Raw genomic sequence first — 24,395 nt, 5'->3', positions numbered from 1 at the left:
CACAGCTGCACTGTATTTACATGCTGAAATTTTTAAATCAACCCCATTAAAATTCTATTAAAGGAGAAAAGAGCAAACACCTCCTCTCATTACCATGAAATCTCCAACCCAGTATGTTATATGACCTGATTAAACCCTTTTAAATATGCATTTACTCAAGTTATGCATCATATTAAATATTGATTTCAGAGTATTTTTTGGTGAATTATGTGACAGGCCAGTATTGACATTTGCCTCGTGCTGATCACGGACTGGCGGTCCCTCTCACGTCACGGTCCGCATCCATAATATAAAGTATGCACACACACAGCTGGTGCGTCACCACCATGAGTAGTCTCAGCGGAACGAGGCAGAGTTGACGCAACGGCACAAAGTGGCAGGGTAGCAGGTGTTGACGCCTCTCTGAGAACAAGAGCACTTGAGATGTATGCTGAGAAGACCTCCCCCAACCCACCCTGCAGCGATCAGCCAGTTTCCCCTTCCTATATATATTCTTTTACGATCCGTTTTTTTTTTTTTTTTTTTTTTTAGGTTTTTGGGATTTTCTGCTTTCAACTCAGCCTTCCCATCATCCCTCATCTCCTGTGTTTTTCTCTCCAGACTTATCCTCGTCACTGTTGCTCCACTTCCCAAACCTACTCTAAATCTCCAATATTCACTTAGATGAGCTCGTCTTGTGTTCTCTCTAGAAAACCCTGCGGCATTTATATTCACGAAATCTGACGGCTCCTGTCATCACAGACAGCATTCACACATCCACTCATACATCAGCTGTATGGTTCTGTATGTATGGAAATAGTGGCAAGCCGGGGAAATGGTTCATCTTTTTTATTTACAACACACATGTCCATGACAGACCTGCCCACCACATGGTTTAAAATCATTTTTAACTTTAGATTTCAAAGCTTCTGCCTTCATCAGCTCATGGGAACAGCCAGGAGGCAGCTAATCACAGGGAGGTTTGCCAATAAACATGCAGTCTCTTAAAGGGATATGCCAATTATTTGAGAATTTGGATAATTTGTCTCCCCAGAGCCCAACAAGTACAGAGATGTCCCTCTCTCCTCTGTGAATGCACTGACACTCACAGAGGCTGCCTCACTGCTACTTAGCTTAGCACAATGATTTATAATGGAGGGGAAGTGTTCGCGTACCACAGTCAGTAGGTCATCAGTACCCTATTGTCCAAAACGGTCTTTGCCTGGATTAATAAAACTATGGAACAGTCTCTGAGTTGAAGTCTCAAGAGGGACACTGCTTGCTAACTTGTGCAGGTGAAGCACAAAGTGAACCAGAACTTAATCTGCTTGCAGCCGGCTGTAAGACAGCATCAACTGTACCAGAAACATACAATATTTTGGTTAATATATAATTTCTTCCCAATCCATGTAAACTGGAATAACTGTAGTCCAACTGAGGTGTAATTAATCTCTGGTTTTGTCAGGAAAGTAGTTCCGACAGTCAGTGGGTTTAAATGAACAGCGTGCAGTGATTTGATGCAACTCCTTCTTGTAACTTTGGCCAACAAAATATTTGTTGCTGACAAGAGCGGCTGCTTCAACTAATCATGGGCGACTTTGTAAGCGAGGATAGAGGCGAACGTATGCCAACACTTCCCATCTACTACCCTTCATTGCACTGAGCTGGCAGTTAGCTCCATATCGCCCACACAGGAGAGAAGAATATCCATTTTTCTTTTCTGACAACAAATAAGCATCCCTCCCTAAAAAGTTGTCATGTTCCTTCAAAAAAGAATACACTGAAAATGTTTCTACTGTGCATTACATCAAAATGTCACATTTTTAATTAATTCACATCGAGGACAAATGCCTCCACATCAATATATATATACTATATATGACAATCTTCCAAATAATGGCAGTGTTGGCAGGGTCCAATACAATCCTTCCAGCACAACTGAAGTGACTGGTCTTGAATTTGGACTTTTGCATGCACTGGTGAGTAACTGATGATGTTGATGAAGGAGGGGACGGGGACGGGGGTATTATATCAGTTAGTCCACACAGTGCGATTGGCAGCAGGCCACAGCCTTTATCAGGCTCCATGTTGGCTGTTAAGAGCTTCCAAATTGATCAGAAAGTCCTCAACAGTGAGGGACTGTGCCAACCAACAGCACATATGCAGAGAGTAGTTCCCGCTCTGTGCTGTCAAGACGATATATGCTTGTGACTTCTTATTTGAGGAGTAATACTGTTCAGTCTTCAGCCCTGTTGATAAGCAAAATGTTGTCTCTGTTGGAGAAAATCTCATAAAATTTAAAAAGTTTATCTTGACCAGGACCAGTGTTCGGTTTACTAAAAGTTCAGTCTTTTTCATTTCAATCCCCCGCTACACCGCCGTCCTCCTCAGCAGGTGAGGATCTTGATGAAGGCCCGTCGGAACTCGATATTGAAGGTGGTGTATATAACAGGGTTGAGGGCGCTGTTGACGTACCCAAGCCAGGTGAAAGCACTGTAAAGTCCAGGTGGTATGTAGCATGTCCTGCAGTGGGTGTTCAGAATGTGAGTCACAAAGAAAGGCAGCCAGCAGATGAGAAACACCCCTGGAGCAGCCAGAGAGAGAGAGCAAAAGAGAAAACGAGTTGAGGGTGTAAGTGGGACGGTGTGTTCAACAAAGTCATCCAAAACGGTGAGTGGGTGGCGAAATCATTGATATGGTGTAAATGTGTTCAAAGAGGAGGAGAGAGTGGGAATAGTTGAAAACAGTGTAGAGAAGATTGGGGGGGGGGTGGGGGGGGGGCGCAGAGATACTTCATGTTCATCATCACATAACCCCTCACTAACTTGTGATCGTTTTAACATTCGACAAACACCAGCCAGAATTACCTGCGATACTCTCTAGAACTGTGTTCAAGCTGAGGGAAACGTAAGCATGACTGAAACATTGGTGATTGTTTGATGCTGTTGTTATCAAAGCTTAAGTAAACTGGCACAGTGGCTTATATTCCCAGCTGGAACCACCACTACTACAATCCAAAACTGTGACCTTTGACTGGATGCTCTTGCAGATTCACGTTTACACTCGGCATTGAAATTAATTTGGGGTAATTGTCATCCGACAGTGCTTGACCACATGATAGTAAATACGCTCGCTGGGGATGGATGGTGGAATGATCAGCTAAAACCACCCATCAGCTGAAGTTTAAAAGTGTCTTCAATCCACAAACAGCAAGTAGGTGGGCAGAAATACGCCTGAGTGGAAATGTGTGTTTCCTCTGGACAACAGCGGTCACAGTTTTCTGAGTTTGGAGTAGGTCAAGACCCAAACTAATCCAGGTCCATCCTCGATGTGTCATTTAAGTGTAGGGACAGTCGATGCAGCCAACAATCATTGGAATCAGTTGGAGCCATTACCATTTTTCCATGACAACCATGCGTGGTAAAACTACTTGAGTTGTGGTCTCTGCAATACCAAAGACAGTTGCTCCAAATGTCTGATTGTCAGCAACAGGTGGAGAATGCTGAGGTTTTTCTAGGGACCTGTTAGCATCACCATTAGTTCTGAAGCATTACAAAAGCTTATGTAATATATCACCATTCATCATTTAAGGCCACCCCACACACACGTTATAAAATCAGCTCCTTTTTTAAGCGACTGCGAAACCGAACTGCAATCGGCTGGCATCGTTTCAACTTATGAGGTTAATGTCACAAACGAAAGGCTCACGCAAGTACTTCGCGTCTCGAATGAAGTTCCACATGAGTAACAAAAGAAAATGGGGTGGCTGAGGGTCATGCAAAGCACTCGTTTTCCGATGTAGCTGCACCCACTGCGTTTAAAATACAGAGCAACAGCCAGTTGGAAATGGCTGCAGTTTACTTCACACTCTGTGTTAAATTGGGGCCACAACATCGCAAGAAAGCAGTTGTCAGCTGGCTGAAAAGCAGGTGTGAGGTGAGCCGGACCGAGATCATCTTCTATGTGTGCACGCTGCTGTTTTCACTGACACCGGTGTAATGAAATAAGACACTTCTGATTACATTTTTTTGTCAGCGAGGTCTGTGCTCTGCCACAGCTAAGTGGAAAAGGCTTACAGGGTGCTGGCTGATAATTGGAGAGGGTGGGAACAATGTCTGGATCTCCAGCATGAGTCTGGACTCACACTGAGAACCTCAAGATAGCTGGACGTTTTTGACATTTCAGCTCGATTTTCTACGGCTTTGCAAGATATGCAGGAAATGTGGAGTAAGCAGAAGTGCTGGTGCTGTCACAGGAGGATGAGAGAGGATAAGGTGTAGATAGACAGGGATAAGCAACAATCGTGTGAACCGGTAAAATAGGCAGTAATGAGTGTTGCCCTGACATTTATATTTTCATTTCCCCATCTTATCTTCTGTGAGACACTCACCAAGAACAATGGCCAGCATCTGAGTGGCCTTTTTCTCCCGCGCGTGCATGCTCCTGAATCGAGTATTGCTGGCGTGAAGGTGAGGCGCTGGCCGCAGGGATGTGTGTGTTTGTCCATTGGACAGATCCTTCACCTCACAGCTCACCCTGACTGGAGGTGGAACATTCGCGTTGCTACCCACATCCTCCTCCTCATCTCCTCGCTCTGGCTCCACATCCAGCTCGGTGTGGCCACAGGATGCATGGCTGATGCTGCAGTAGTTCTGCGTGTCCACCGGGGGCAGCACAGAGTTCTCCACAGGTCCTGTTTTCGGGTGTTTACGCCACAGGCATCCCGACAGGAGGTTGGGTTTGGGGGGAGCTGATGGCTCGATGCTCTGCTGTAAATAACACATGATCATTTGCAACTTGAGCAGCCGACTAGATACACAATCTACATACATATTTAATGCACTGGCTGTGCTGCTATCACATCAAGACATCGCTGCACCAGTTTTTATGAAAACAGTAACTGAAAATACATAGAAAAGGCTGCTTGTAATGCCGCTTCTATCATCAGCACATTTACTCCACTGAGCCTTTTTAGAACTTCCGCTTCATCATTTTAGTTTTACAGTTCCCTCTCAACGCTCTGACGGCCTCATTTTCAGCTCTAGCAGGCAGCTGTTTTCAGCCAAAATAAAAGCTATTTATAAACCCATTACACTTCCTTTATAAGAACAGACAAAGTTAGAGACTAACTGGTGAACATAATGGATCATTTAGCTGCTCAAAAGCCAAATATGGTGGAGGATGTATTTCCATCCTGTAGCCAATTCAGCGATATTAAATATCCCACAGAAGTGAAAGTCCAGCATGATAAGTCCTACTTAAAGTGCTCAAGTATAAGCAGCAAAATGTCGATGAGGAAATCTTGTTGGGTTTTCCTCCCCCGACTCAAGAGCCAGTATGTGATGAAGCTGGTCACAAATGGGACCATGACAACCTGTGAGGTTGCTGATTGTTCTGCGTCAAGTTTTATTGAACTGTTCCGGGTCGCGACCCTCACCAAGAGTCCCTTTGCCTTGAGGGAACTCTCCCAGGGGGCTACTAGGATCTCAGAGACGCGCAAACCCCTCCAACGCATAACGGTGATAATTCTCAGAAGGAGAATGTAGAATATTTCCCCCTGAAATGAGCATAAAATGAAAGTTCTCAAGTAAATACAGCAAAAGTGTTTAGGGGGTTGGGAGCAACCTAATCGCCTGTATAGACATATTAAATGATACCCAGGAGATAAAAAAGACAAGAAAAGCTTCATGAATACAACCTAAATCAACAATGAGGAGCCTTACTTAGACTCTGTCAGTACATTTCTCATCTTTCATCCCTAAAAGGTGTCCACTGACATAAGACCCAATTTTTGAAGCTCAGAAAAACATTCCTCTTATCTAGTGGGACATTCAACACGGGATACTCAGGAGAATCCCATGTTGAAGGTTTCTCATGAAACTACAGTATAAAAGTGCTTGACTACAACTCAGAAGGTTATGATTCAAAAATGAGGAGCTGAAATGCACTTTTTTTTTTTAATGTATCAGTTTCTTTCACAGCACATCAATAGAAAAGACAACTGCATAATACATGTAAATGCACTCTGTTCTAAGGCTGTAACCGCTCCAAAGAGTGGTTTCTTCTCCGTAGGCATGAAGCAAAGTCCTGTTCAATCTTTATTTCAAGTGTTGCCACAAACAAGATTGTTCAGTCTTCTTACTCACGCGCTAATTTCAGCTTCACATATTTTCCTCAGGGGAAAATTACAGAGTGTTTGTGATTCTTCCTTCTTTCTGTACATGATTCAGGTGCTGCAATGCATCAGACACGCGCTTTGATCAGCTAAACAGTGACCAGCATAGAAAACAAGCCACAAAATCTGGGCTGTTTCTCAGAGAACCCCTGGGCTTTGATCGTCGAGCGGAACACACAGACAGGGATAGAACCAGTTGAAAAGCTAAAAACAGACGCACCTCGAGTGTGACCCTGTCAAATAAACGCCAAGAGTATCAATATGAGGGTTAGACAAGCAGCAGGCTGCTCTGCATTCTGAAAAAATAGACCGCAGGAGATACAAATACACCCCCCACCCCCCCCAAAAAACAAAACCAAACTACTGATGGTAGTGTTGGATATTTAGATTAAAGCAACACCTACCACTTTAATCCTTATTGGTGACAGGTCTTGTTTGGCTTTGGGGGTCTCTTGTAGACACGTCTCCTGGAGGATAAGAAGGAAGCAAGACCCATCGTTTTATCCGCACACACACAGTCCCCCCCCCCCCCCCCCCCCTGTTAGAAATTCATTAATTCATCTCCATTTGTCACAGAGGACACTCAAACAAAAATCATCACAACAAATCTCCCTCGACTTTGAGAAAAACTAAATAAATTAGGATGTCAGTCATGATTTCAGCTGAACACAAGCGCAACTCAATCAAAACACGGTGCAGCAATGAAGAGGGTCCCCTCTGAAACGATGGGAACTCTTCAAATCTAATCAGCTGACTGACCTCACAGTCCTGTAATCATATTTAAAGAGAGTGTTCCTATTATCTAAGCCTCAACTCCTGCAGGGCTGGGATTTTATAAGGCGTGTGTCCATTTATGGGTAGAGATTCCGGGCGGGGAGGAGGGGGGGGGGGGGGGGGGGGGCTCAGCCAATTACGCCTAACCTGCTGTTAAGATAGAGGACTTGGCTTTGAATGTGTGTCTAATTAAGAGAAGAGCAATGGAGTGGAATGAATCTGAACACAAGCTTCCAGATAAGTTGTCACTTTTTTTTTAGGAATCATATTTTAAAAATACAGCAGGTACACAGATCATGACTTGATATGTCTTCGCCTGAGGATATCAGGAAGATAAAACCATCTCGCGTTCGACAGATGGGACTGGGACACATCGACGAGTGACGGCTGGGATCAAAGAGCTGACAGCTTCGCGCTTGTATGACTTCATCAATAATGGACATTTGCATATTATGACGTCACAGTAAAGCTGACCTGTACAAAAGAAGAGTCATGGGTTTCTCATTTAATCCTATGAGCCAAATGTGTGATGTTGTGTTGTGATCTAACCAACGTATGAGTTCTTGCCCCCTCAAAGAAAAGTGTTTCACTGATTTTGACATTTGACTTTAAAAAACTTCCTCCTCAAGTCTAATTTGGATTTAATTCCACTCATGATGCTCTAGTATATACTGTAGACTGAACATTGTGAACTGCGTGGATTCAAATAAAATCAGTTTACTAAAGAACAATGACATTTTTACCGTCAAAATATTCATTCTTTTGAGCCCCAGAAATAAGAGTTTTTACTTGTTTTAAGTAAAGAGAAGGGGAAAAAGACCACCAACTATAAACATTCTGAAAAACCTTCATTCAAACTCTTAATCGCATCGTCTAGTATAATTAACATCTTTATCCAGCCGTATGAGCAGTAATCCACAAACACTTTGACGGACGCTAAAAACGAACACTTCCAGTTTTGCGCTCAATCACGAGAGTTCGAAATTATACTAGAACAGTTCAAGTCAGCCCCTCAACATGTAAAGTGCGAGCAAAAATATACACAATGTTCCCAAAAGTTCAAAAAGTAGAAATAACACTATTTCACCTCTTGGACTTTAATATTTCAACCTTTGCTCACATAATGAATTGAGAATTTTCACACCACTTTTCTCCCCTTTTAATTTAAAAGGCAATTTTTCCAGCTTCGACATCTCTTCCAACTAATCGAAAATCATAAAAAAAAACAACCTTTATCTTGGCGATTATCCAGTGGTTTTCTCTCTCCCCCCCCCGGTTTTGTTCACGACTGTGATTACATGTCCCATTTCATATTGTGTACTTGATGAAGCCTTTCAGTGAGGTGTGCGCCGACAGTGAAGGTCCTGTGTTAAGGTAAATGTTATTATGCGTGTGCATAATTTATGTGCTGTCAGGGAAAATATCACGTCAACATCAGCTGCATCAGGAGCTGAAATAGCAACATTACTCTAAGCGTGACCACAATTTATACAATCTGGGTTTTATAATTGAGGTGATGGCATCCAATTGTGTTCATGTGAAGGATTTTGTAATATATAACACAGAATAGATCAGAAATAAGCTACAGAGAAAAGTAGCATTCGAGGGGGAAGGTTTGAAGAAATGTGGAGTCATCACAAACAAAAAGTTTTCAACTTTCTGGACTAGCTGACAAACTTAGTTACATCCGAGGGATTCATAAAATTAGCTTCATTAAGTTCATTAAAATCCACATACAGACCCTGCAGCTCAAGAGGATCATTTGTAAAATTGGGGGAGTTAACCTGAATTATTGACTTAACAAAAGCCATCAGTTGTATTTTAGGCTTCCTTGGTAAAAGGTGTCTCAGTACTAGAAAGCGATGAAAAGAAAATGCAAATACAGAAAACAGAAAAGACAAAACAAGAAACAACAATCTCACCACAGACGGTGGAGTCAAGCCTGGTCGGACTTTTCCGCTCGCCTGACCGAAGGCAATTCTCTTCCGTCTCATCCTGAGGAAGATGTAGATGCGGATGTAGACCAACAGAGTGACAATAAAGGGAAGGTAGAAGGACACCACTGAGGAGTAGATCACAAAGTCGGGGTTGGAAATGGAGCACACCATGGGGTCATCTGCATTAAAAGGAAAATTATACACAATCAAAATCACAGAACAGACGGCTAGGATCGGGATCAAAATGCTACGCCTCCCCTCACAGAGTTGTATCACTCTTCCTCATAGTTTGTATAAATTGTGGCTGACATACAAACAGAAAGACAAACAGCACCAGAAAACTCCTCTTTGGCGGCGGTAATGATACACACAGTGAGTGTGGCTTCCAGCTGCCCGCTGACCCTGGTGCATGCTCTCCACGACCTTGGTGCCTCGCCCTCATTGATATTCTGTGTGGTTTATACTCTCAACAACCTGCACACATATAACCTCATGGCAAATCCCAGTGGCCAGAGTAATGATGCACTTGACAATAATTGCGCTATAAATTCAGTACAAGACCCCATTTGACATCATAATAGGCATAATGGGCCAATTTTTCAATCAAAGCTTCCAAGTGTAATGTCTGTCAGGTAAACCGGTTGTACTGTAAATCAGAAAGATGAAAATAAATGACAGACCTGTGCAATGAGGGCAGCTGAGAAATGCAAATTGCACGTCAGAGGCATGAGCATTTTGAAATGATTCCTCCTCCTTGGACGTGCCTCTGGATCAATAACACATACCTCAGTACACCGAGAGATGAAACAAGGACAGACAGAATCTATTTCCAGCCTCTCCAGCAACCCCATCAACCCTTTCTGCACTCCAATTATTCCACCTTTATCTACGCTCTTATATAGTGTTTGTTTCTATACGGTGTTTTGTCACATCTTTTCTTTTCAAGGATGATGAAGGATCCCGGACCTCGTGTGATCCTCCTGATGCCTCGTTTCCAGCTGTGATGCTCGATTGCTCACCGACAAAAAAAGTAGGCTTCCAGCGATCATCGCTCACTGTTTTTCCATTGATTTTAAATTGACTCAACCAAGTGGCCTGTGTCTCTTGGAGTATCTTTGCATTGTCTGTGACTAATGCTCTTAATTGTTGTGTGCAGCCATGCATCTGCGCGACAATCAGTTGAAATGAAAATAGCAACTGATGATATCACTGTCTGAGATTCTCATGTCATATTTGGCGGTGCGTTCATTGGCCTTTTCATCGCTTTTGTTTCCCACAGATTTTGACAGGCCTTTGAACTGTCAGAGATGATATCACGCCTCCAAAAAGCAAAGCAGCAAATTTATAAATGCAAACTTATGGAATATTTTTTAATCTTGCTGATGCATTCACACACCCCCCCCCCCCCCCCCAAAAAAAAAATCTGCCTTCAGGAATACTAGTACTGAAAGAGGTCAGTGTTCAGTTTACCCTTCAATGTGTGTGTGTGTGTGTAAGCATCATTTACATAGCACAGAATGAAATAATTAATTCAGGGATGTTGTGCATTCCGTAACATCCCCTCAGATGCTCATTTACAGAAATGTCTGGTGAATGAGGATGATTCAGATTCTGTGTGCATAACCTAGCGACACGAGGCAGAACTAAAGGTATTATGTTGAAAGACCCAATAATGATGAAAATTCCTCTTTAGCACAGCAGTCATCTGCAGCTGTGTGCAGGCGAGATAATAACTTTCGTAATTCACATTCGCAAAGCGCTGGGCTACATGACACCTTACGCATCTGCTACCATCTGCATAGAATGAAGTGACATTTATGGAGCTCTATTTTCTGGTGGGCACTGCTACTAAACATGTCACACGCGGTGAGGTTATTTACAGCGCTGTGGATTTGAGAGGTTGGCTTATAATAGTGTTTTGCCTCATAGTGGCATTTTGTCACTGAATGATCGCAACTTCCAGTGAATGGATTGGATACGTAACCCGTTCTTGATTAAAAGCTCTGCTTGCTCTCTGCTCTTGTCTTCCTAGATGTCACCGAGTGAAAATACTTTTTTTTTTTCCTGGCTGTTGTCATGTGAGATCATTTATCAAGCTTGCAACTGGTCTGTGACTTTCTTCAAATGCTAAACCAGTGCCACAACGGCTAGAAAAAGGCACGCAGACCAAATATGATAATGCTTGTTTGAAGGAGAATCCAGATCTGGAGAGGGTGCTATGTAGGCTCAACTCTTGAGTTTAGGATGGTCTCATCAGGCTTGTCAATCAGAAACTCAAACCATGGATCCGTGAAGACAGTGCTTCTCTGACATGCGAGAGTCAGAGAACATATGATAGTTATTTTCCAATCCAATTAAATTTAGACGGCTCTTTTCATTTTTCAGTGTTATTTTAAGTAGCATCCACTCTGTATAAAGCAGACCATGTGGAACATAGTTCCCTGAGAAGGATTGTATAGATAAAATGTTAAGACAACCTACCATCTTTAAAATATACATTTCTTTCAAACTCATCCTGTCGGGATTGAAATCCAAACCATTAACACCATCAGTGCCCTTTCCTCTAGCCTGACATAAAGTCAAGACCAAGCTGAGGAACAGAGTTTTCATGCACTGAAAGGTGCGCCCTAGAACAAGAAAATTGACTCTGCCATGCTAAATCAGCAAAGTGCACTTTTTTACTTGCCACTGCACAGCCCACACACACACAGGCTGACCAGATTTTGACCCTGGATATCATAGTAACCATGTCCTCTTGCTTCAACTCAGTTTTGGATGGTGCATAATTTGGCTGCTGACAGTCAAATCGATGTTGACCTGACCTGTGGTGTTAAAGCCAAACAGCAGGGGACAGGAGACGGCGAAAGCCAGGACCCAAACCGTGGCGATCATTGTGAACACTCTCTTCCTGGAACGATGGGTGGTGTTGTACAAGACGGGCATCACCACCGCCGTATACCTGCAGACACACACGTTACAAAATATCCAGCTTTAACATGATGACATTTGAATGAGAAGTGCTAAAAAGGAATAATAAGTGTTCTGAATTCCTGTTTTCCCACCAGTGGGAGCCATCGCTCTGTGTAGTTCTGGTATTTTCGAGAGGTAAAGAGTTTTCAAAGATGGTTGTACAATCCACGTATCTCCAATCTTCAGAAAGGGGCAGTGTTCATTTGACAGTGCCACTAAACAGTGAATAAGAGACCACCCCTGGCCAAGCAAACCAGGCCAGGGATTTAGGCACAATTTGGTATTCTGCAATGAACCTAATGCAACTTTGATTTAATCATCATTCTATACATGAGTGTATAATCAACTGGGGAAACAAGGTTCCTCAATGGCTCAGAGGAAGCAACAATTATATGCTGGACTCCGACCCAAAATAGATGCGATGTTATGCTGTTCAGAGCCAGATAGCTGCCATAATTGTTTATCCTCATCAGACTAATTACTCTGGTTCTTTGGGCAAAATGCAGGGTGAACCCAGACAGAGCCAAACACACAAAAAAATACCCTGCCCTCTCCTTTCTACTTCCTCTACCACGCTGCTTTTGGGTTAAATACAAAAGCGGAAAAATAGATAATAGAAATAACGATCATGGTTCATTGATCAAAAACCACTAACATAGTCGAGGGTGAAAAACATGAATCAGTCAATCAAAACTTGGTTGTGAGTAGCGTCACAACACGAGTTCACCTCGTGGTTTTGAAACTTCTTTTTTTAAATGCAGCTGAGGATCCTGGTATCCTGGTTTTGGCGTCTCGGTTTCTCAAGCAACACATTTTTTCTGCCATCACTGCGATATATGCTACACCTTCAGTATGTACTTGTAAATAAACCATCCTGCCTCAAAGGTAGTACAGGTACAGTGTGTTGTTCAGTGATATAGAATGCCCCGTGGTGCTTCGCTTTAATTTAACACCTCACAAAGCAAGTGTTAGTGCAGCGGCATTGTTGACATGTTCAATAATCCATTCTGAGCGCCACAGGGCTTCAAATTACCAGAATACTAAAAAACAACAACAACAACAACAAAAACAACAAACAAATTAATTCAGTCAGATCCCAAGCGGTTTCATGATGCTTCATCGTTTACTACATTGGTGCTTATCACTCACCAATCTGAGATAGATATAAAAAAAGAAAGAAAAATAAGGAGGTTTAATCATCAAAACTACAGATGAAGTCGAATTTGGTTCAAGGCACACACAAAAAAAAACCAACAACAAAAAAACAGTTTCAGGGAATGATCCTGGTTTGGTTCAATTAAGCACTTAGCTACGGTTCTCTCACATCTACGGCTGACTCATACCTCAGGAAATTCAAAAATAATGTTTTCATATGTTCAAAAAGATTGTAGATGTTTTAGTGCTGACGCCAACCCCCTGCTCCTGTGTCTCTCAGGCATGATTACAGAGCAAGCACACAGACAAAAGCTCCTTATATGATGAAAGAAGAGATTGATTAACCTATGAACCAGTTTTGTGTTGGGGCCCCAGCTGGCACCCATATCTGCCATCCTCGCTGCATTGTGCATGCATAGACTTCACCTTCTGTTCATGCTCCTATGTATTAAAATTGGCATAAGAGATTGTATAAAAAAAAAAAGGGAAAAAAAAGACGCTGCATTTCTAGCACCTTTATACGGTCATATCTTTTGTGGTGAAAGCTCACTGTGCCATTTAGGGGGTTCAGGGGTCTAACTAGTAGGAGATAGAGTGACTTCTAGTCATCCCGAGGCTGAGCCCCAGGCATGTTTTATGTCCCCCAGTCTTGAACTGACTACAGGAGTACCTGTAGGATTTGCAGGTATCTCCTAAGGTTCCCCCCTGATCAGTAGCCTATATATTAAGTGGCAGATTAATTGTGGAGGTTTTTTTTTCCTAGAAAGGTGAGGCAACTTCTGAAGAAATATTCCTAAGATAAACATGTGGTTGTAGAGGTCCACAAGTAAGAACTACAACCACAAAAGGGCCGTGTGTTCTCAGCTGCCCGGTTCGTTAGAGCGCACGTGGCTCTGTCTCAAAGTTAGGATGAAAAAGTCACTGTGCCAGCCTGATGTGCTGCCTCCTGGTCCGTGTGCCCAGGCCATCTGAGCACCAACCTGCTACTGTATTAAAAAAAAAGGGAGAGAATAATTAGCCAAATACATGCAGCTGTGCTTCTTAATTACACTCACCTGGCACCGTCGTTGTCCCCGAGAACCACCCATCTCTCCCCCCTGCAGCTGACCAAACCCATGCAACCTCTCACAGTGGCTGTTAGGAAACCTTCAGCTCAACCACGGCAACTATCAATAAGGGAACATGTTTTGAGAAAATGGGGTGCAACAAATACTCTGGATGTGAGGGTCACCTGCGTCTGGTTCAGACGGATTGCAGTCGGCTCTGTGGACTGATGACTCCTGATGAGAGGCAGGTGAGTCTTACCACCACAATCAGGTTCAGGTGTGGGAAGGTTATAGAAAACCCAATGAGCCAGTGCTCTGGTGGCTCTTTAGCAGAGCTGGGGAAACATCCCTGTGTCTTGGTCCCTCACAAATAATTTACCCCCCACTTGTGTCAGCCATCATTTTCCTCCCTGTTCAAAGTATTCTGTTCACCTTTGACTCTGAGCTCTCCCTCCTGCTCAGCCACGAGATAGATTTGTTTTCATCGGGTTGTTGGGTTCCTAGTGTTCAGCTGCACAGCAGTGGTGGTTCCATTACAGAATTATATTACCCCTCAGTTCCAGAGTTCACTATTTTGTTGGTTACTTTGAGATCCCCTTCCCAGTTCACAATGGCTCCCTGACCTGCCCTGTAGCCACTGGGATGAGAGCGTCACCTCACTGCTGCACCAATCACCACTTTTACATGTAGTAAAAGAGCAACAACTCTGAATATGTGATAACTACACCAGTGATGGATTCTGGTTACTCAGCTACTCAGTGAAAAAACAGTACTGGTCCCACCAGTCTCGCCGAAACATAAACCTTAATAATTTGATTTTGACTTTGCGAAAAAGGAACTTTATCAGGCACTAATGGAGGACCAAACTTAGCTTTATACTTGGGGGAAATGCTAATGCTTCACATATAAACACCAAGGGCATGGGATGCATTTGCAAGCTGCACTCACTTGGTAACTTAGTTTCTTACAAATACACTTTCAGTGTCAGATAAATGCACCCCTCAGGAACCCACAAGAAAGGCAAATACTCTCTCTACATTCAAGGTGTAGAAATAGATCCCTTGACACCCCAGTCCTGATGAGACTAGTTGAACTCCTGATGCCTTCAGGCTATAAGTTGAAAGAACCAAGAGAGCTTTTAAAAATTAACTCTGACAAGATTACTAAGTGAATGAATAATGTAAATACTTCTTTAGATCTAGATTTATGGCAAAGGTTAATGATGCACTGATGCCTCCAATTTAATGCAAATAGACATAATCGTATCACCAGCTAAACACACGAAACCTTAACCACATGGTGTGTTTAATATCTTCTGTCTCATCCGTGCTGTCCTTCATTCTGACACACACGCACATATCAAAAAGACATAAACAAAATGTGTGAGCACTCTTCTTCCGGGAAGGTTTGAAATATCTATGAAGTGAACAAACACAACGCCTGGAAATATAGAATCACAGCACGCATGAGATTTCTATGAGTGATGTCATGGCAACATCCTCCAGTCATACACAATAACTACAGCAGTGACACACACACACACACACACACACACTTTGTTCACTCACCTGTCAATGCTGATAGCACACAGGTTGAGGATACTGGCAGTGCACATCATCACATCCAGCGTGACAAAGATGTTACAGTAGAGCCGGCTGAAAAGCCAGGCACCACCGACCACCTGCACAGGACAGACAGACAGGTACATGAACAAAGCAACACACTTCTCTTCGCCTTTTCCACCGTGAAATGTGAAGTATACACACATGAACGCACATGCTTGTGCATGTGACGGAAAGGCAAGGACGACTGCATTAAATGCCTTGAACTTCAGCGTGCGTGCTAATTGGGATATTAATTAGGCTAATTTATGCAGGAATTAGCACCTATGTTAGCATAGTTCTTGTCCTCAGGTGACACAAGGTGCAAAGTGCTAAAATGATAAATGTTGTGCAACAAAGACCCATTGTTCTTTGCATGTAATGAGACTAGCAACAAGGGAGTCTGTCAAACACAGGTTCTAATTATCCTTGAGGGATTTTCTTGTTCTCTAAAAGGACATTAAACCCCAGCTAAACCCACAACGCCCCAAACAACCTGCTTAGGCCATCAGGCTTTCACTCTAGGCTCCATAATGTCTGGTAATAACCGTCTGATAGAGATAAATGGGATCCAAGCTCCATTGCCTGACAACTGAATTTCTTAAACCTGGGGTGGGAATTTACGCTGCCGCCCTGCTGCCTATGCACACAGAAATGCTGCAAGCACACATGGGAATAATACACACAGACATACTCGAACAGTACAAATGATATCAACAGTCAGACATCTCTAAAATATAGAGCACACACACAAATTCCAACTTGAGTTGTATACATAAACTTATATTCATTTCCTGGGCACAGGTTTTGTCCCCAATCAACTGGTCTTCGGTCTGTGCCTTGGAAAGTGACTTCAGTGGGTGGGTGTCCTCTTACTGACAACAAACTGCTTTCAAATTATGTTCATTTTGCAAGGGAAATTATTTTTTTAGTCAAGTAGCATATTTACTAAAAAACGCTAGTGAAATTGTGATTTTATTTCCATATAAATTTCAAACATCGCTCTGAGATGCTCGATTTGGCAAAGCTAAGCAGTCGCCACCTGGAGATGGTAGGAGGAGCAATGGAGAAAACAATGGTAGCATCACTGTTCCGCCTGAACATGTTATGTTTGTGCATAAATACAAATCAGATGACATTAAACATGGATTTGCCACTGGAGATTCCAATGCAGAGCCCAAAGATGCCAACACCTTCACACTTAAATGCCATTTTTTGACGACGTACCTGACTCACTGGATTTCATTAAAACGCCTCAAAAATATGATCAGATTAGAATAGACTAGACTAAACGTAAACACATATATGACACTAGGGTAGGCCTTGAAGTAGGAAAACTTGACAATTCCTGGTTTAAAACACACACAAACACACACCCTCCCCCCAAGCAGCATTAAAGGGATAGCTCGCCAATTTTGAAGCCAAAGACGAGTGAAAGTGGCTTTGGCAAGGGACAGAATAGCCTCTAAAGATGTCATCGTGATGAGCCAGGGTTGGCCTTGAGATGACATATTATAATCACACATTTATTCCCAACTGGGGAGTATGAAGTTTTAAAGATATAGGGAATTGGCGAGGCCTCTGTCTTGATGCGTTCCAGAATGCAAAATCTAGCCTTTTGAAGCCGTCTCCAAGTCCCACACCACATATCACTTCAAAGCAACTATCTAGTATATTCACATTGGAAAAAGAAAGAAAATGACCATACACCAAAAAGTCATTGCACATACAAAAGAAAATATTTGATTTCTGAGTGTACTGTTGAGAACTGAAATAAATTGCAAGGAATGGAAAGACCATGAAAGGGAAAAAAAAAACACTCTTTTCTGTGCAAGGCTGCCATTTATCTGTGGGCACACATCTGATTTTATAGGTACAAAATGTTCAGGCATAAGCATGTTGATTCTTTTCTCATGCTAAATATAACAGTGTTACATAACAATTAATAATAGTACACTTGGTGTACAATTGACAAAATACGGGCTTCTAGGACCACAAATGAGTACATTCCTGTTTACTGCTGCATTGATTTTGACAACTGTCCCTCAAAACGCTCCGAGGCCAGCCCAATAGTTGTGGGAGATCAATACTAAAGTCCCAAAGCCTTCCTTTAATCCCATACATATTCTGAAGGACTGATTTAAAGGTGCAAAGGTGGGACAAATGTCCTCACTTTGCTATGTTTTATTCAGGATTTTTGATCCTCCACATGCAAGGGGGGGGACAAAAGTGACGCACAGTATAATGTATCGTCTTTGAACACAGCACCCACCCACACAAGCCAGGGCACACATGTATTGAAATATTGAACAGTGTGTGGGGATATGATGGCTACTTAGAGAGGCTCTGCAGACGCTTGGTATTGAACATACTGTGCCTGATCTATGTTCTCACAGCAGTGAAGTGTGCAAAATGTCTCGGTGAAAAGACACAGCAGGCGCGTCGATTGTTGGGACACTTGGACAGCAAATGTTGTTGTAATTAGGGAGGGGAAAGCAGAGGGAATAATTGTTCTGGGTTTCAAATTGTGCTTCCGCTTACAAAACATAGGATTGTGATCAAAGGTGCGAGTACATTTGGAAATGATGGTTTCACAAAGGACCAAAATGACCAGAGATGAGTCCAATACCATCATTTCACGGAGGCTTTGAGGACTGTGGAATAAAGCAAGAGCGTTTTGGTAATGTTGCTCACATTCAAGTGCTTGTAATGAGGTCACACAATGCTGGGTAGGCACATTACTCAAAGTTGTGGATGGACTTTGATTAAATGTGGTGGGATGATGGGACTCGGGTGGGGGAACAATCTGGTTTTTTTTTTATTTTGAAATTAATGTGGATCTTATTGTGCCCTATATGTACCAACACCATAGAGATAATTTGATCAACTTAGCAGGATCACGTATAAGGATGATTTTCATCATCCTGGTGAAGAGGTGCAGCATGGGCAGAGGAAGAAACCATTACATTTGGGGACAGATCTGTTTAACATAGCGACAAAAAAAGAAGCATTTCTGAACATTGGGTTTGGATGAAGTCATCAGCTAGATTGCTCTCTTTTGTTTTCCTCAATTTCACCCAATATTCTAGCTGTCCTGGTCACTGCTCCACCCCCCTGCCTCCCTGGGAAGCACCATAAACGATGGGATGCTTCCTCTGTCCCACTTTGAGTCATCTACCCCATCTTTTCCCCTGATGGCAGGGAGACATAGTGTACAGGAGGTCATTGGCTTGCAAACATGGCCAGTTTTGTCAGTATGGATCCCCAACCAAGCCAGAGGCATCACGGGGAACCGAACTAGCTTCCCTTGTGTTGGTGAAGTGACACTACCTTTCCTGGGCATTTGTCAGCAACATCAATAACGTGTCTTCTTGGCAGAGGTAAGCACATCCCAAGTGCCCTCCACTTTTTTACAATCTCTCCAAAGACATCAATCATAAATGACTGGACCATAACTTTCTCCTTCATAACTGTGCTTTGACTTGTGTTTCTGCTGGGTCCAATAAAGTTTTCTCCTATTTTCGATTCTGAAGAAGTAGCGGCCCGGGGTTGTGAAAACGAGAGCCCACATTTTGAAAGCGCTGTGTAAGCAGCTTAGCCTGCAGGCCACTGTAGGTTCTCCCGAGGGAGCTGCGATCCATAACATTATATATCACAACCCTTGGATGCCACTAGATCCCCTCACACTCGTCCCCTGCCAGATTTTGCACAAATAGAGGAATTATCTCCTCACTGAGCTGTGAGGTCGCACATTTGCTGGGGCATAACATCATTTAGGATTACTTTGTGAGTGAACGTTCACTCTGTCGCTGCTGTTGGTGCAGCAAGTCCAAGTCATAGATCAGATCCAGGAAAGGGGGCTCGCTCAAGGAAACATGATTGGTAACTGCTTCGTGTGGTGATACTTACTTTTCTAGACTTGCCTGTTGAACAACCAACCCTCAAACCACAACAAGCCAATCTTCATTCCATCAAATTAGACCTCGCATGGTCAGCTTGTTTTACTTTTTAGCAGTCTTATCCAAGATGGTACCTCCACATCCCCACCAAATGAATGAATCCTGTACCTTCTGTTCCTTGAAGACATCTCCTTTATGGGACTGTAATATTTGGCTCCGAATTTGGAATGAAACCTGCATTTTGCAGCATGACTGCTCTCATGGAAGAAACCCATGGCTGAATCCTGTCTAGACTCCTGAACATCTCAGCTTGCCTTTCTTAGGATATAATCACCTTTCATGCACACTGAGTGAGTTAATTTCTTTGACCCCCGGCTGAATCTTTGGCACACAGAGAAATCAAGCATTGTGCTGATGGTGAGCAAACCTCAAGCAGCAGGGTGGCTGCTTGTTAAACATTACTGGACTTCAAATAGAGGATTTTTAGACCTCATGTGGGCAAACACCTGCTCCTGAACAACACACTTGGCCTGTTAAGCTTCAAGTGATGGTATTCTGCTCACACACTGATACACACACTTTAGTCTCCTTGCACTAATACAAACAGGACGGTGCGCAGTGTATTATGCTGATGAAATGTGAATGCCTCCGGGCTGCAGTGGGACAGTTAATGGAGTTTCTGAACAGTCTGTGTCACAAGGAAGAGGGCTGCAAGAACTGACAATTACGAAACACTGGTGAGCAAGTGGGAATATAAATGAACAGCAATCATACATGGCAATTTGTCCTAATGGTCTGATAACAAATAAAGTCGCTGATGTGCGTTTATGTCTTTGAATTTGAATCTCAGTCAATTATCCAAAGCAGATGAAGTCATTATTTAATATTCAGCATGTCCGTCAGCAGATGTGTATAATTTAAATGAATAGTAAAGCCTCTACCCGTCATCCTTACTGTCCTCCTATCATCTATGCAGTTGACACTAAGTAATAAGCTCCTAACGACCCTCATCCATTTCCTCCATGAATCCAGCTTTTTGTCTGTGTAATTTTGTCTTCTTAACTCTCCCAAGCATTTGTATTTCACTTTCTAATGTGTGCCTCTGCTGCTTCAACACCCTCCTTCCACTTTCTTACAGTTTTCCTTCAGTATCTGAGAAATCAATGTTTCTAAACCGTTCATCAGTACTGTAAATCAGTGAGGGCACTTCTACAGCAAGGAAATAATCCAATTAAAACCACTAACTGGTGCTATGCTGATCGTTAATATGAATAAATCTTGCATCAAATGAGGCAATAAGTTACTCAAGATTGTTTATATGCACCTTTTATAACCCAAGACAGCTGTCTCACTTCAAGGTCATTGTTTTAGCTGAAGCGTGAAAACTAGCATAGCAAGAGAACAGAGTAGATAAGCATTCGAAAATTTGAAGTAAATATAAACTCTAAAAAAACAAGCCAAATGTAAGAGAGCCAGTTGGAACTGCAAGCTAGATGGAAGACTTCTTCTACTGCTCCCCAGTTTTTATCTCAACTATTAGCTTGCATTAGCTTACTGAGGCAACTTCCCTTTATGATTCCTCTCAAGGGGTTTTTCCATCTTGCTGTGGCCTTTGCTATCAAATCAATTTCAGTATCTTTGAAAGATGTTTCAAACTGGCTTTTAGAATTCTTAATACACTTCATGCTGTCAGCAAACCCGTGATATTAGCACCCTTAGTAACATAAGCTAGCCAGCTATGGTTAGCTACCAAGCAAGCAGGTGGGAGTTTTACCCCCAAAAACTTGACCAGAACGTTACACAGTTCTAGCAGGGTAGTAGCCTAAAGGATGCATCACAAACAGACTGAGTACAACTGTTTGGGGATAGCAACATGTTAGGAAGATAGTAGCTTTCATTCCGATAGACACTTAACCAGAAAATAAATGAAAATTGTGTTTTTACGTCTCTTCAAAGTTTGATCTACTATCTTATGTTCATTCTCCTGGTTAGTGCTTTAGAAGCAACATCACAACCATTCGGGATGCTTCTCAATAGATGTCTCCTATACTTTAATGCCCTTTGGAATGCTAGTTAGCATGTTGACTCAGGAGATGTTTCTGCATCATAGATGACCTTGGGATGACATCAAAACTATTATTTCCTAAGTTAGTGTTTGAATGTTTTTGACTAAAATAAACTGTATGACAAAAAAGTAAACTCATATGATAAACAATGATGTATGGTGTCATGAATAGATGAGCGCTCAATGCTGAAGTATAAAAACGCCCTCACCTCCAGGTACACAGCCCAGGGCATGACCAACGAGGCCACCAGCAGGTCAGCCACCGCCAGGCTGACCACCAGGTAGTTGGTGGTGGTCTGGAGGGAGCGCTCCCTCAGCACAGCCAGACACACCAGCACATTTCCAAACACGATAGCCAGGATGAGAAGAGAGTACAGCATGGCATAGTAGTTACGCTCCCCATCATCCTGCCCTCTGTCCTCTGTACTCTCATTCCTCTCGTCCCACCCGAGGCGGTCTGACTCGTTCCAGAGCCGCTCTGTGCTGCTGAACATCGCCATTTCCCGGTGACATGGGAGGGGAGACGTTTAGAAGACCTGTCAAAAGGAGAAGAGCGTAGTAATATTCCCCCATTCATCAGTTTGCTCTTGAGTGTCGTGCAAACGCACATTTCTGACATTTGTTAGATGAAAGCATTTGCCATCGTGAGAGCATCACTTCAGGTCAGAGGCCTAGTGGGAGATATCGCCTGGCTCCTAGCAACAGTAGTCATATGAACAGATAAATAAATGCAACACAGCATTGTTTTTCTGCATGCTTGCATTTATTTTCCTCAAGTTAATTTGAAGCCCCAAATGGATGCTGGTGGAATATAGAAACGCCTTAAAGACTCGATGGAAAAATCCTCTTAACAGCACAGAGTGCAGCTATGATTGTCAGCTTCTTTAAATGCCGCCCCTTCCTGTAAATGGTTTTTAACACAACTAACAGAAACTACAAAGCAAAGATGGTAACTTTAATGAGAGGGCTGGCATTTTGCCTTTGCTCTGTCAGTGAGGGTCGCTCATTAGGGGGGAGGGGGGAGTAAATCCATGATGCCACCCTGAGCGGTCAGGTTGGCTCTGGTCCCAAGGTCTGCTCCTTGCACTCTATCCTTCCTCTCATTTATTACCGAACCTCCCTATCTGGCTTTGCTTCAGAGAGCAACGCTGTGGTAGCCCAATGATCCCACCTGTGTCTATGGTAAACAAACAGATTCATCTTCTCCTGGCTCCTGCTCTCTTCTGTGGCAGAAATAGAGAGCTGGGAGATCATGTTTAGACCTGGCCTAAATCCAGCAGGCTTTTAAAGATTTCCTCTGTCTATAATTCAACAAAGCCTCTTGTATATCATATGATTGTCCACAAGAAAAGAGAGCACCTTGAAGTGTCCTCATCTAGTTGGAGCAAGGTTCTGAGAGAACTGAGACAAATCATGAAACCTTTTTAGGTATGAGCTCACAAAATGGAATCCTCACATATGAATTCTACATGATTGGACACTGGATGTACGTTAATCTCCCTTGAATGATTTATATTGCGCTATAGGAAGTGCTAATTGGAACTGATTTCCCTCTATTGTCTGGACCTCTTTCATAATATCCACCACCTGATCCTCTCAATGCAACACAGACCTCCTAATAAGGGTGTATGAAATTTACACACACACACACACACACACACACACACACACACACACACACACACACACACACACTGCATGTACTTTCCTGCTGTGTCAAAAATGCATACAAGTCCTGAATCCATCAGTTGCCTCTGCAGCCGAGAACTACACACAACTTGGTTACATTATCACAAGAATGATAATTCATAACGGATCAATTAGCCGGAGCCAAACAGGACCTTCTGACAGGGACTAATTGTTTTTCGATTGACTTGTCATCTGGGAAACATCACTTCAGTTTTCCAGGGAATTTAAGCGAAGCAATAAACCTTAATCGTGAAATGAAATTACCCGGTGACCGGGAGCTTCTAATCAGCCCCCACAATCACGCTTCTATTAAAATTGGGGTCGAATACATTCCAAAAGGGTAATTATGCACAAAAAAACGGGACAGACTATCCATACGATCTATTTACATGCACCACCATACGCGCAAATCAGATTAAACACAAAGGATGGAATCAAGGTGCGTCAGGATGGTTTCATACCCTCCTTAGAAAGTCAACATACCTGTTACTGTCTTCTAGTGAAAAATTCATCAGCTCCCGTGGAGGACAGCATCATCGGCGCAGACTTAAAAGTTGTCCGGTCATCGCGTCCTGCACTGCCAAACGAGCGGCTGGTGCGCTCGGTGCCATTGCGCGCAGGCGAATGTGGGAGATGCTCACGGATGAATCGCTGTGCACTTACTTCATTTACACCAAAGCTCTCTGTGTGGTCGTGTGACGGTCGGCAACGCACGTTCAGCTCTTTACGCTTTGATTTTCACGCGCGCACACTCACACTAAAGCGCGCACACACACACCAGCGGCGAGCATGTGGCTGGAGAGACTTTCAGGTGTGTCCGTTTGATGGAGTAGAAAATTGAGGACAAGGACAAATCCAGTCTTTCCTACTTGTGAATCTTTTTTTTTTTCTTTTTTACATTGTGAAGTAATAAGTTACAATCCCTGACCCTGAACAAGTCCGGGTCACTTTGCCGGAAGTTGCATTATCATAAAAATAGTTGACCTTATGTGTACCAGAAGCCGTCCGACTGGAAATGAGGTAAGTGCAGGTCTATGCATGAGGAACAAATTGTATAGGCTCGTGCAAGTGGCTGCCATCCTCTGGGTCCCATGCAGGAACAGAT

At 43.0% G+C, this 24,395-nt stretch overlaps 1 protein-coding gene across 2 annotated transcripts; it reads right to left on the bottom strand.

The window, feature by feature from the left end:
* Nucleotides 1-673: 673 nt before the first annotated feature.
* Nucleotides 674-24,279, bottom strand: drd3 (dopamine receptor D3). 2 transcript variants are annotated; one of them, XM_086191597.1, is made up of 8 exons: nt 23,774-24,279; nt 21,811-22,137; nt 15,605-15,717; nt 11,688-11,824; nt 8,851-9,044; nt 6,559-6,621; nt 4,370-4,748; nt 674-2,502 (listed from the first exon to the last, which is right to left on the bottom strand). In XM_086191597.1, exons 2-8 carry the CDS (start codon nt 22,099-22,101, stop codon nt 2,339-2,341), a joined length of 1,341 nt encoding a protein of 446 aa, XP_086047723.1. In that variant the 5' UTR covers nt 22,102-22,137; nt 23,774-24,279; the 3' UTR covers nt 674-2,338. The 2 variants fall into 2 exon arrangements, with proteins under 2 accessions (XP_086047723.1, XP_086047722.1); XM_086191596.1 differs by having other exon boundaries at nt 674-2,563; nt 23,774-24,278.
* Nucleotides 24,280-24,395: the final 116 nt, after the last annotated feature.

Source organism: Aulostomus chinensis, chromosome 21 (genome assembly GCF_037954235.1).
Source record: "Aulostomus chinensis isolate RoL2024-O1b breed Wild chromosome 21, RoL_Achi_v1.0, whole genome shotgun sequence".
NCBI classification, from domain to species: domain Eukaryota; kingdom Metazoa; phylum Chordata; class Actinopteri; order Syngnathiformes; family Aulostomidae; genus Aulostomus; species Aulostomus chinensis.
Note: the sequence above shows the minus strand (reverse complement) of the source record. Positions and strands in the feature narration are given on the sequence as shown.

Excerpts from the sequence above, each read along its gene's own strand:
- drd3 (XM_086191596.1), bottom strand. The coding sequence starts at position 22,101 with ATGGCGATGTTCAGCAGCACAGAGCGGCTCTGGAACGAGTCAGACCGC. Across the intron at positions 11,825-15,604 it reads TGTGCTATCAGCATTGACAG|GTATACGGCGGTGGTGATGC; the intron begins GTGAGTGAACAA and ends GTGTGTCTGCAG. Across the intron at positions 2,564-4,369 it reads GATGCTGGCCATTGTTCTTG|GGGTGTTTCTCATCTGCTGG; the intron begins GTGAGTGTCTCA and ends TGGCTGCTCCAG.